Genomic DNA, 13,762 nt, shown 5'->3' with positions numbered 1-13,762 from the left:
GTTTAATTTTGTTAAAAATCTGGAAAGAGGTACTGCAGGTTGTCCAGTAGTGTGTTAGGAGGATGCTGTTTTTAGAATTGTGAGGGTAAGGAATAAATTTACCAAATCCATTTATTTTATTTATAGGTATATTTATGTTGTCTATAGCTTCATTTTAAATTCTCTAGCAACTTATGTAATATTTGATTTCTAATTAAGGATGTGTGGTGGTGTTCCGTCTGGGGTATGTATCATCCTATATTTGTCTGTCCTTTAGTGCAGCATTGAACAGAAAAGGCTGAAAAATATTTTTAATGCTTTTTTGCTTTGACAAGAAGACAGGATTTTGATACTACTATTGTTGACAGAAATAAACATGCAATGAGAGGCCTTTTTTATAGGTGTTAGACTTTATTGAAAATCTGAGTATTTTTTAATATGACCATCAAAATTATGTTTCTAATAGAGGGCATAACAATACTGTGTGAGTGGCTAGGGGGCACAGGAGCACCAGTTCATGAGCAGTTGAGAACTAGCAGCTAAAACACGGCATTGCATTAGAAACGTGCATCTTGACCTTACATCTCTACAGAGAAATGTAAGGCACATAATGGCCTCTAGCAGATGGCAAGGAAAAGGACCAAAAAGAACGGAGAAGAGAGCTTGCTCTTTGTACAGTCTGTCAGATTTTTTTTTTTTCTGTCTTTGCTCAGAGAATTAGGTACTTCTGTAACAAGCAAGGTCTCCTGTTGCGACAGAGAAGGCATTTGTGAAGACTGTACCAGGCCAGATTAATGCAAAAAGCTAGAGCTTTCACAAGCCCCCTTACACTGGGGTCATCTTCAGCTACACTTCGCTGAATGCAGGCAGACATGAGCAGGTAGCAAACAGGAAAAACCTACACAGGACAGAAGCATCTGAAACTAGCTCGTGGTCTGTCAAGTGTACCCAGCCATGCTCCCTCCTGGCATCCTGAGGAACAGCAGGATGGGTAAAGATGTTGGCATTGTATTTCCACACAGAGGTTTTCACAAAGTGGGAAGCTCTGCCATGTGTGTCACAGCCGCTGGAGAAACTGTATGATGGGAGCAGAGTTAAATAAAACTGCACCGGAAACAAAAGCTGAGGAGAGATTATAGTGTGAGGAGCCCCACTCACAAAGAAACTTGTGCCTGTGACTAACAATTAGGCCAAAGGTGTGAGAGTTTAAAGAGACCTCATTAGCATTAAAGAACTGACTCTTGTCCTTTCTTACCTGCTTTATTTGCCTATATCTGTATTTTCCTGCATTCTTTCATGTGTGAGCTCATTCTAATTAACTGGCTACAGCATGTGGAATAGCTGTGGAGTTTGCACATCCCACCACACTAACTGGTAAATATTGTTCCCAGGAGATGCTGCCCCTTTGGCCCAATCCAAGAACATGGGTTCCTATTCTCCCAGTCTTTACCTGGCAGAGCAGTTCACTTCTGGGTCCTGCAGTGGTATGGGCAAAACCCTCCCAACTAACCATCATAAATATGTTCAAGAAATGTCTCTGGTTTTGCAGGTACTAAGGAGAGACCTCTGGAGTACGTAATTTACACCAGAAACAAAACTTTGCATGGGAGGCTTTTTGAACCAAAAGCTAATAAAATCAGTGCCTACAATATAACAGACACACTGTAGGAGGTTTTAATTTCACCACGTAAAAAGCACCTACAGAAATTCACATTGCATAAACAGACCTGCAATTTGAATCAGAAAACCAGTGCATCTTGATACAAAATATAAAAGCAAGTTATAAAAATAATGTTACTTGCTCTCCACTGGCATTCTTTGCACTTTTCTCTGTTTCACGGAAATCTTCCCTTGATTTCAGGAAAATCTTTTTTTTTTTTATATCAACCATGTCATCTTTGATCTTGGTATGCTAAAGGGAACCAGAACTGCATCTGAACAGCAAACTGTCAGTATGGAATTGACTATTGTTATAAATCTGTTTTTGCAACAAAGCAATTATATATGCCAAGAAGCTGTGTTTTTAAAAGATCTAAATAAGACTGTAGAACATTTCTGAGTTCTGAAGCAAGGCTCTCTGATGGGAAACATGTTGAGATATAATTATGCTTTCTTCTGAAAGGTGGTTTTAAGAACCAGTAAAATCCTACCCTGAAGTATGCATATTTTGCTATCATTTTGATTTGTGAATTAATATTTATAATGCAGTGTCAGCGTTTTTTACCCTCGTAGTACTAAAGAATATTTTCATAAGTGCATCAAGATAGTCCATAATTATCTTTTATTTCTTTAAATCAACCTTAATTACATTTGGTGGTATGCACTCTTTCCTCTGTAAAATTTTGTTTATACCTGTTTCAGGGCTTCTCCAGAAAGACCAAATGACTCCTACCAAAACCTAAAAAAGGAGGCAAATATCACAAAGATCCATTCTTTGGACTTTTGCAGGCCTATGTGGAGAGTACTACATAGAGAAGGCTCTGGCTATTAAGCTTATTGGGTTACTCAGCTATTTTTGCTAATAGAGTAATGAAAGGCACCGGAAGGTGTGGGGATTTTTCTAATTAGGAGCTGCTAGAGGTCCACAGGGACTGCTTTGGTGATGGACTCTCTGAGGGGAACCATTCCTAGCATCATATAGATTAAATAATTTTTTTGGATGGCTACAGTAATCTTTTTTGGGGGAGGGGGAGGGGGGAAGGCAGAGGTTTCAGATCTGCCATATTTCTGTTGATATTGTTTTAAATGGGAGCTGCAGCAGTGTCGGATCATCTAATGAGAATAATTGTAAATGCTCTTAACTTCCTTTGTAAAACCCAATACCTATGCCAAAGTCTCATTCAGCTCTTTCTTGGAATGATGATTTGCCAGCTTTGTTTCAGAAATGTTAGCTACGGTATACAACATTCAAAGTTTCCTCTGAAAATCTAAAAAAAAGTCAGGTAATATATTGTCAGCTAGATCAAAACAGCAAATGATACTTCAGAGATGGGAACAAGGAAACTGCTAAGTTCACAGATGGGACTGAGATGGCTGATGTTCTCACCAAAATGTATGGTCTGCTAAAGGAAACCATCTTTATTACATTTTTGGCAGTGGGATTGATTTTATGCTTTTGCATGAGACTGTGCAGGTACAGAGAGCCAGGGATGAGTTTAAAAAAATTGGTCAGAGATGATCTCTAGCAATATGATGTGCTTCTGCTGCTATGTAATTATTTTATTTCCTCCTTGGTATTGATACTCAAATGCAACTGGATTTGGGGGGGGGGGGGGGGGGGGGGGGGGAAGTGTAAAAGAGTGAGTACCAGGCCATTTCTTAGATTGGCACCAGCATGACACAAGAAGTGATGCTTTTATAATTCTGGGACACTCAAGATTACTTACAAAATACATGAGAAATCCACATGTCAAGGAGCACAAAACATAATTGGAATGAACTCTGCACTCCAAGGCAGTAAGTAGACCAAAGTCGCCTTCTTTTAAGAAATGCCAGATTTTTGATTTGTCACTTAATTCTTTCACCGTGTGCATATACATTTTGGCATTATTACGTGCTGCAGTTCATTATTCTTGTGTGATCTCCTGCCTTCCTTGGGCTGCACGGTGGTTGGTTGCCCATGGAGGTAGGAAGAAATGTACTGTCACAGATGTGGGGAGGTCATGCTTTGTAATAAAGGAACCATTTTTAAAGTACCTTTTTACATTACAGATATAATCCAGCCTTTTCTTTTACTAATACTCCCAAGGACATGTTAGCAATGCATCCTCTGTATGTGAGAATTCATGAGAACAGGCTCCTTGGTGATGGGAAACAGCTGGTGGAACATGGCCCTCAGGCCCTGAGTGACTTTCCTCATGATTTATGTCAGGAAATCCTCCAGTTGCAGTACAAAGGGAAGGAACATTTCCTGTAAGGATGGAAGACGCGAACCAGCAGATATTCTGAAATAGCAACCTCTGTGCTGTTCAGTGGTAGCATAAAGCAATGTAATGTCAAAAATATTCCTGTGTCACTGAAAAGACTGGTTTTTTGTGTCTAATAAGGCTGGAGTTTATCAAGCTCTTTCCTGCCAGAGAAGAGGGGTGGATTAATGGGAGCTTTGTCCTCTGCTAAGCTAGCTGCTTTGTTGAAACTTGTAGGAATGTAGTATCTCAGATCCTTACTGCTCTTTTAGCTTTTGGTTGAAATTATCAACGGATTCAAATATTGTTGGGAGACTCCCAGGTAGGTACACAAATATCCATACTCAGGGACAGTAGAAACTCGACGCCTCAGGAAACCAAGCCAGAAACAATTTCCAGTAGAAATTGTATGACAGCTGCAAAAACTGCATGGGAGTTTAGCTAAAACCTAATTAGCAATAGGACCTTATCTATGCTGATTTTGAAGGTCTGGTTCCTCAGGGCAGGGACACTACTGAAGAACAACTGTAAGGGAACTTAGCATTACAGCATTATTCACCTTTATTGTATAAAGCCAGCCAAATTAGTCCAACCTATTGATGGGAAGAGATTGTGGGTTTTTTGTGGTCCATAATTTTTAGCTCCGGATGGCAATGTACTTGGGTAACCCATAAGCAGGCTCATTTTGCCTCATGCCTCTAATAACCACTGGCTTTTTCTTGCTGCCAAGCTATTGCTCTCAGGTGAGGAATGTTTTCTTCTGCTTTTTTCTCTAGAAGTAGTTGTACCTACAGTTAGTGGCTCTTGCCTCTGTGTGTGGTGGGGTTATCAGCAGCTAGCTTTTGGCCCTGCTGCCAAACTTTGCACCAAGGGCTGGCAGCTGTTTCCTGACTAAAGGTCGTGGCTTCCAGCTCTTGATGCAGACAGGCCTTGCTGTGTGCTGCTCAAAATGGACTGCGGGGCTGGGGTTTGGATAGGCAACATGTGTTCAACGTGTCCTGGGGCAGAAGGGTAGATCCTCCTATTTTGGAACATTCTGTTCTTAAGGAGTTTTGCATGTGCTCTGCTTTTGTTTTTTTAATGGCTTTTACTCTGCTCCGTACATTTTATTGTTTTTTTCTGCTTGGAACTGTACAATGTAACTGCTTGTAGTTCATGTACCTATAAACTAAGCCAGAACTATGAAACCACTAGAAAAATATGTGTATGCAGATGTTAGGGGCCTATTAAAAAAAAAAAAAAAAGCCGAAGACCAGTAAAACTAATCTTTGCCCTGGTAATCAAAAACAAAAGATTTTTTTTTTTTTTTAATCTGAAGTCTTTTTTTGATGTCAGGTTGGATGCTGACTCTTCTAAAACGTTCACTGCAGCTGTAAGGAGAGTGTAATATCTCTTCACCACTGGATCAGCTGGACTTAGTTACTTACCTGAGGTCTGTCTGTGAATATCTTTGGGAAATCAGGTAATGCAAAACAAAACCTGATGGTTGTTGTATTTTACACTACAAATCTGCAGAATGCATTACTTTCTTTGAATTACTTTCTTTGACTTAATTTTTGTGTATAATCACAAAGCAGACAAATTCAACGGCTTATGGACTTACTCTGTAAAGTCTCATGCCAGTTCAAAGAATTCAAAACTATTTAATGGGATATGTGTTTTCAATGGACAGCACATATGGTCCTACTGCTGTCTCCCTCCTGGTGCTATTTTTGCTGTTATGGGAAGTTCAGTTTGCAAGACTTCCTTATGTTATCTGTAATCTTTATTTTACAATACCAAAATAATATTGTTAGTTTCCACTGAAATATTCTTGATATAAACATTGCTTAACTATGATTAAAAACTTAATCAAACTATCCCATGTGGGATTCTTGTTTAAAAATTGTTTGGAGTTGTTTCAGGGAGGGGATATGCATACCTAGCCTATTCAGAAGAGCCATTTGTCTAAATTAATATTTGTCCCGAATCACCTCAAGTTGTACTTAGTGGCTGATTAATCTTGTAAAATTGTGCAACTCTTAAGTAGACTGGAGGTTAAAGGTTGTAGCAGCAGAGAGAAGATATCTGAGGAGACCACCATTGTGCTCCACTGGACATGGGACGAGGCTGGGACTTTGGTGCCCACAGAAAAATGGATAGTTTGAAAGACTCCCTTAGATTAGCAAAGTCAAATGCCTGGTTTGCAGCCTTATAATTTTTGTAGTGAGTAAATTAAACCTATTCCCTTTCTTGTTTGGTGATTCTATGATTCTACCTCATTCTGCAGAAGCCTGCTGCACTAACAAAGTGAAGGGGTAGCAGGCTCTGGTCTGTGAGAAGGTTCAGGTCTTGCACAATGTGACAAACCATAACATGCAGGAGGGTTTAACTTATTACTGTATTTTGATTAAAGAGATTTCAATGTCAGGTGGCAATAATGCCAGCAGCTGACCTTACTGCCAGGCAATGAGGAGGTAGTGGAGAAGTTTTCCCCATCACTTTTTGTTTGTATCCTGACAAATGTTTCTTTCTGTGCCAGCTTCCATTGGTAATACCACCTCAGTACCTACACAGACTCTGTTGGTTTGTATATCTTGACTCTCAAAAGTATGAAACACTTGCAATATGAAAAAGGATTAACTGATAATAGTTTCAATAAAATGCTATGTTAGGCAATATAGTGTTAGTGCTGTTAGGAAACAACTGGCAATAGAGAAGGAAAGTGGATTTAATATAGATAGAATATGACTGACCTCTTGCTTCTCAGTTGCATGGATTTTGCTGGCCCTTTGCCTGTGGCTCCTCAGCTGGAGCTGTGTCAGGCAATAGGCAGCCAGGTAAGAGGAGGCAGCTCCTCAGGAGGAGTGCACCCAGCATTGCCAGTTGTGCCATAAGACTCAGCTGCATCTCCTGCTGCTCAGTGGAATAGAGAAATCTGAAGGGAACTGTGTGCAGAAATTTCCTCAGATCTGTTTCCAGATATCTACCAACTTGTGGGAGAATGTTGCAATTACCAGCCACAGGAAACCTGGACACCAAGAAAAATCTTGGCCTGGGGTATCCCTCAGAGTTGCTTCAAGGAATCAACATGTGTTTGTTTTCTACTTTTTAATATAAAATTACATATGGCACAACTGTTCTCATAAATATCAACTTTGCTACTTTGTGGAAATAACAGAATTCCATTGAGATCAAATCAGGTGGTTCCTTGCTTGGAAACTCAGTGGGATTTCTCTCTGCTACCCTTTCTTTCTTTCGAAGGTCTCTGCCTCTGAAAATGTGATTTGACTTCTCCTTGAGTGATATTTCTCAAACACACTATGGAAATACTTCTGGTTATAACTATTATGTTTGAAGTGAAGCATGATGCAATAGTTATAATCCAATAATTTGTAACTTCTTGAAATTTCTCTATACTCTATGACAGTGACATAGATATTACTAGTAGTTTGACTGTGTTGTTCGGAAGCATGCTGCTGTGAGCTGCCAATATGTGATAAGAAATACAGTGGGACAAATTTCCACTTAAAGAAAAAAAGATAAATTTGGCACAGAAAGGTCATGGGTGATGCATAAACTTTGTAAAAATCAAGCTAGAGCTATTTTTCTCAAGGTGCTCCTTAAGAGCTGATCTGTACTAATCTGATGTAAATGTTGTGACCCTGGATTTATCTTGGGCTGTTGTTTTTTTTTTTAAAGCTTAAATCTAGAAATGTTCCATGGTGGAGTATCTTATGTTGAACATGGAACATTATAGCAACTGCAGTTCTTCACAGTTAATGAAATTGAGAAGGAAAAGAAACACGTCTAATTATGTTACTCTGTGGTAACATTATTGCATAATTTAGTGGACATAATACAGCCAGTAAACAACATTGAAAAAAATAAACATGATGGGAAAGACCATTCTGGACCACTTGTCTATCAGGTTAACATCAGTCAAATCAGGGATTTTGACTTTCATCTGGGATGTCCTCCTGCGTAAGTGTCCTTTTCTATGGAGCCTTTGCCTGTCCAGAGCACTCCTGTTGTAGAGGTCTCTGCCGGAAGTGGGTCTTATGTACTGCAGGTTGGCAAAGTCGTGTATGTACATGGTGACTCGGGGGTCATCGAGGCTCGTGAGCACACCTGAGCTGTCAACGTCATTTCGTATCCCAAGTGGTCTGAGAAGCATGTTTTCATGGTCATCAACCTGTGTCAAGGAAGGAACGTGGATTAGACAAGTTCCTCAGCCCCCCCAAGGTGTTTCCCAGACAGACCATGTGGCTTTAGTGTCAAGGTGCTCCTGGGGCTGCAAGGACAGCCCTGTCTGTTACAGCATTCACAAAAGTGAAAAGATATTCAATACGATTTCCTGACTAGTGTGAAATTAACTATTCAACATCTAAGCACCTTCCATCCTGACTTGGCTTCTTGGTCTTGTAATTCAGTTAATCGTCTCATCCTCTGTGAAGTAAGACTTTTGTAATTTTATCTTTTACTTGGATTGTGGCCTTTATGAAACACTGATTTTTAAAGTCTGGTGACTGGCACCTGAAGCTTTCACATACTCAAAGTGAAAAGAAAATGTTGCTGTCTCTGCCCATTTTAAAGAGTTTTTGACTGTTTTACTGCTGCAGATTCGTTTCTAAAAGTTTTGTAAACAATGGGTTCATCGTGTGAAGAGCATGTAGATACACGTGTATTTTACCAGTTATTGTAAAATACTTGTGATAAGAATTGATTTTTGACAATTACTATATTACAGGGATGAAATCATAGCATACCATTAACTTGTTCATGTGAGTATAGAACAATCCATTTTATTCAATGAAAACTTACATTCAGTTACATTTTTATGTGTTGGTACCAGAAGCAGTTGTTTCAAATATGTTTGTCACTTTATTTGTGCTGTTAGTCAGAGCACTGTTTTAAATAACTATGGAAAGAACTGGAAAATGCAACCAGGATGTACCTGTCTGGCACAAAAAATTATAAATGTGTATATATTAAATATTTTTGTATCATTGTCTTCTTATGTATGAGTGTAATTAACCATGAATTGCTGCATTTCTGTGAAGTGTTCTCCTTTTCACAAATCTTTAGTTTTCTACACGTTCGTAGTAAAAGCCCTTTTGAAAAGTTTTTGTGGCATTTCCAGGTTGACTTTTGACTTCTCCATGAAGACTTAATAGATGTTTCAAAATCACAGATATTTAAATATCCACTAGCTCATATGAGGGAAATACGCATCAGAACACAGGCCTCCTAAATGAAACTTCAAAATCTTCACATCAACGCTTGAATATTAATGTTGTTTTTGGTAAACTATGGTACTGGACCTATCCCAAATTTATAACAAACTTGATCATGTCTGTGAATGCCTTTCTATCAGGGAATAAGGAATTAATTATAGACAATATAGATATTGTCTTGTGAAGTACAATTGATATGCAGTGCTTTGTTTACACTCTGAGCTTTACATTTTTAGTAAGACATAGGAGAGCAAGAAATGATATAATAATCTACAGCAGATTTGAAGTAAGTGCAACAAAAAAATCCAAACAAAACACACAGGGAAGCCCAGTCTTTGTAGCTTGCTGCAAATAAAATACTGGAGCAAAGAAAGTTTCAGTTCCACCTGGCAATGGGAAAGATGTTCCTTCCTATCACCAGAAGAAATCTTTACATCATAACTGACGACATATTTGCACTGTGCCAGACTGAGCACTTACTAACTGAAAGCAAAGCAGTGAACGGACTATTTGTACAAAAGCCACACAAGAGAACTGTGGGGTAAAAAAAGTCTTCTAAGTGAAGTAATAAGTCATCACAGATAGAAAATGCACTAGTCTGGTTTAGAAATTGAGTCCATGTGGGCTGAAATGAACATTCAGTGGTAACACCTCAGTTCCCACCACTGTTTTGGTGGGAAAAGCTCACATGTTCTGGGTTAGAAGGGACAGCTTGTCACAAATCAACATGGTGTTTCAAATGTTTGCTTGAGATACCGGCTACCCGTAGTTCATACTTTTTAGGTCAGTTCTTCAAATTCAAGAAGAAAGAAGATTTAAACCAGGATCTTCTACTCTCCAGAGGACTGCCATAACTATGAGACTATTCATTTATTCTGAAGATCTGACACTTTTTCTGTGGAAAAAACCCAGTGACCTCAGGGTGGTCTCTGTGTAAATTTTCTTTCATTTCTCAGAAGTTTAGATAGGTCAATCTTTTCTTCCCAGTTTTGTGAAATAGCTCTTTGAGATGTCTTTGATTACATAATCTAATGTGTAAGTTAATTGACTTCAGTGTTATAATAATAGTAACAATAATGCGAGCATTATTAAGCAGTTATTATGACTTCTCTTTTGGGAAGAAAACTCATAACTGCCTACACTCCAAAGTGATTCACAGGGATCTTTCTTAAACTAATATATCCTGACAATTTATTATGAGTCAAGCAGTGTCTGAATTCCTGCTTTAAGCATTCTGAATGAACCTGTAATTTTTAAAATGAATTTAATTTAAACCATTTTAGGCAAGATGATTCGTATGTCATGAAGAAGTTGGTCTTTGAATTGCAGTTTTTGCAATTGAGAGCAAAGAGCCTTACACTGCTCTTGACTAAATCAGCTCATGGAAGTATAAAACATGTTCTTATGTATCTGGTCAAATGCTCTATGCAATTTACCCCATCATTAAAAACCCTTTCGGTATATTTTGAAGTTCACTGCAAAGTATTAAAACTTTTATTAAAACTCAGCTGATCTCCTGCTGCTGAGCCAACAACTGTGCTGAAATCGTTCTCCTCAGACGAACTCGGTTCATTATAATCAAATTGTAATACTAACTCACACCTCCATCCATGGTACGACCACCCCTCACTGGGCATGCGCTCCATATTCTATTGACTCCAAGAGTGAAGTGAGAGAATTTTACACCAATCAGTAACAAAGGTGTGTATGACTAGAGTCACTCAAGTTCCACCTAAATGTAATGAAACAGGATAAAAATAGCTTGAGAATGGGGAAAACTTAGGGAAGACTCCATTGCAACTACTGGCATTAGCCGATAGGCTGAACATGTCTTCTACACCATAGGGATGTCTATTGAGTAAGAATCACTCTGTGTGGGCTGAATACTTTCACTGAGGATCAGAGTTTGTCTGTGCATTGCTTTAAATATGCTTTTGCAGTCAGATTCTATCACTGGCAATCCTTGCAGCCAAGCCCACCTGTGATCCAGCAGGGCAGGTTAGTGAAGGGTCCCTCTAAGAGGACGCTGACAGACTGGTCTCAGCTTTCCTGGGGCACTGACAGACAAATCAAACACTGAAAGTTGAATGGATGTCCCCACACTAAGGGGGATGAAATCTCCTTTTTTCATGTGACACTTAGAAAATGAGTTTCCTGCTTAGGATCATCACATGATATTGTAAGTGTAAAATAGTCAGTCATAAAAAGAGAACAACCCAAAACAACAGGCCTGTATTGACCACAAAAAACATAGTCAGACAACTCTTGAGGAAGTGGATGTTAGCGTTCCTTGACAGAGAATGGGCCTCAATTGCTTAGTGCTGTCTGGAATGAATTTTTTTTTCCTTAACTGTTGGGAGACAAAAGGTAAGAACATCTGTTTTATCTCAATACAAACCCATTGTTTCTTCCTCTTAAGATGAAAGACTCAGGGCCATGTTACTCACACAGGTTGTTGTATTGGAACAAATGCTGTAGTGTTACCACAGTCTGACCTGCAAAGAAACAGCTTACCCTCAGCAGGGCTATACTAATTCACAAGGAGATTTACTTGAAGTTTAAGATATTTGTGTGGTTACGTGCTTCCCTTCTTTTTCTCCTTCCAGTAAGAAACTGTATTGGAATATTGTAAGTTTTCCTCGGAGCCTGTGGCTGATCTCTGGCTTTCTATCCCAAGTGTTTCACAGGACACTTGAAAGGAAAGTGTGATGCCGTGCAGAACTGGGGGGGACAGTCTATCACTAGCCCCTTTCCCACTCACATTATGATTGCATCCTACCCTTTTTTCATACTTAAGAGATATCTTCTATGTACTTACTATTCACATTATAATTTTCTGGGAAAAGAGAAGCAGTTGCATGTATGGACTATCTCAATATTTTCTTGCCGGGTAGTTTTTCCTATTTATCCATAATTATGGCAATGTCAGTGACATCTAGCTTTGACAAAGCAACAAGGAGATATAAACAGTCTTTATGCTTTATTCAGAAAAACAGAAAGATAGTTTACTACAAATGAATCTTTTTTGTATATTAAAATAAAAAGGACATAAATTGTGAAGCTGGAGAGACTTTACTTCCATCTTCTTCAGCCTGTAGAGCATGGAACAGCCACCTATGAAACAGCAGTTCCGTTTCATTTTTCATCTGGTCTTCTCTATATCGTAAATACCGTGGCCAGTTTGCTGAGTGTTGCTCAAGCATCTAAAGCTCGTGTTATCTGGTGAAGGAATTTGAACTCTTTTAGTCTTTGGAGTTGTATGTCAGATGGGAATGATTGATATCTTCACCTGGCACAAAGAGATGAAGCACTGTTATGTATCTTCTAATAGTTACAGGTCCCTCTCTGGATAAGTGGTGTGGGTCAAGAGTAAAAGGGAAGAAATGCCCTATAGCTAAACATACTTACAACTGTACTTCTTCTATGCTCAAAAAAAAAAAAGTTTCCCCTGCTCTGGTGCAGGCATCATAATACCAGTGAAAAATCTCAAAAAAATGATAGAGAGGGGCTGGGAGTTGTTTCACTGGAGGTAACAAAACCTTGCTGTTTCCCATTGCTCTGGTCATGTGCACTCTTCCTGCCAAAGACAGAAATACAACTGTTGGAAATCAGCATTTCTATGCTGAGTAAAATTGATATTCACAATGTCTCACATCAGTGTGTGGAACACAAAATTCACTGATATCCATTCACATGTGTTTTTATGTATATGTGTGCATATATATGTATTTAAGAATACAAACCTGCACTGTACAGGCAGAAAGCAGTCTGTTGACTTAAAGCACTCTCAGTCTCAGAATAGGATTGCTGTCTGAAGTGTGAGCACTTAGAAATCCTGGTCCAAATCATGTATGACTTCCTTCTTCTATCAGAAAAATTATGGTATATGCAGTGCGGTGCTTTAAAAACTTTCCATCCCATTCTAAGTACAGTCTCAGTGTAATCTTTGCTGCATAACATTTAGACAAAAGCTTTTAGTTATGAGTTACGGCATTTTTGTTAGTTAAACAAAATCTCCAAATATGCAGGAGCAGAACATACCTGCACTCTCATCCTTTACTCAGTTCAGTGCACTGGGGCACATGTAGCCAAGGCTGACCTCTGAAGAAGTCTTGATTTCCGCTTCATCACGAATCCTTGCTGTGCTGCTTCTCACCTAGGCTGGATTATTTCAGAAGCTGTTGAGGTAGCTGGTCAGAGTTTGTGGGTTATGTTGTTTTTTCCCCTTCCTTATTTTCAATAGAAGTGGATAGACAATGTCTGTGCACAACAAGCCATACCAGGGTGGCTTATCTCCTCTGCTCTGTGGAAGACAGTACTTTGTGGGTTCTTGGAGACTGCTGATTGCCTGAACAGAATTTGTGCCCTCACTGTAATAAAGCATCTCCTACACAATGGGACAGAAGGCAAATGTAAGTAAGAACTTTTACTGGGCTCATGAGTTCACTGAGACTGAGGATATGATGGCTTTGTTAATGATGCATAGCTGTTGTGGTGGGACACCAAACACATAGCTCTAGAATGAATAAGATATCACAGAGTTTCTGAAATGCACTTCCTGATGTGTATGTGAAACTGTACCCATCTATCAAGATGAAGTCTTATTTCTTAGAGTTTTATGTGTTGGTCTCATTCTTCAAACTGAACAAAGGGCTCAAAGAC

General features: G+C 39.0%; 1 protein-coding gene across 5 annotated transcripts in view; it reads right to left on the bottom strand.

The window, feature by feature from the left end:
- Positions 1–6,753: 6,753 nt before the first annotated feature.
- GABRB1 (gamma-aminobutyric acid type A receptor subunit beta1) overlaps positions 6,754–13,762 on the bottom strand; it is a 114,899-nt gene continuing 107,890 nt past the window's right edge. The window contains exons 9-11 of one of the 5 annotated variants that reach the window (XR_010721424.1): positions 13,142–13,487; positions 12,509–13,049; positions 11,992–12,389 (exon numbers count right to left, since the gene is read on the bottom strand). Coding sequence is in view for 1 of the 5 variants with exons in the window: in XM_066185696.1 (XP_066041793.1) it covers positions 7,711–8,058 (348 nt within the window). In the remaining 4 variants the exon portion in view is untranslated. Of the gene's footprint in view, positions 8,059–11,991; positions 13,050–13,141; positions 13,488–13,762 lie in introns of those variants that run through there. The other 4 variants (XR_010721423.1, XR_010721422.1, XR_010721425.1 and 1 more) reach the window with 4 other exon arrangements.

The sequence above is a fragment of the Chamaea fasciata genome, unplaced genomic scaffold (assembly GCF_029207755.1).
Source record: "Chamaea fasciata isolate MVZ Bird 193981 ecotype frontalis unplaced genomic scaffold, bChaFas1.0.hap1 SCAF_6, whole genome shotgun sequence".
Taxonomy (NCBI): Eukaryota; Metazoa; Chordata; class Aves; order Passeriformes; family Sylviidae; genus Chamaea; species Chamaea fasciata.
The sequence above is the reverse complement of the archived record's forward strand: the minus strand, read 5'-3'. Positions and strand labels throughout refer to the sequence as shown.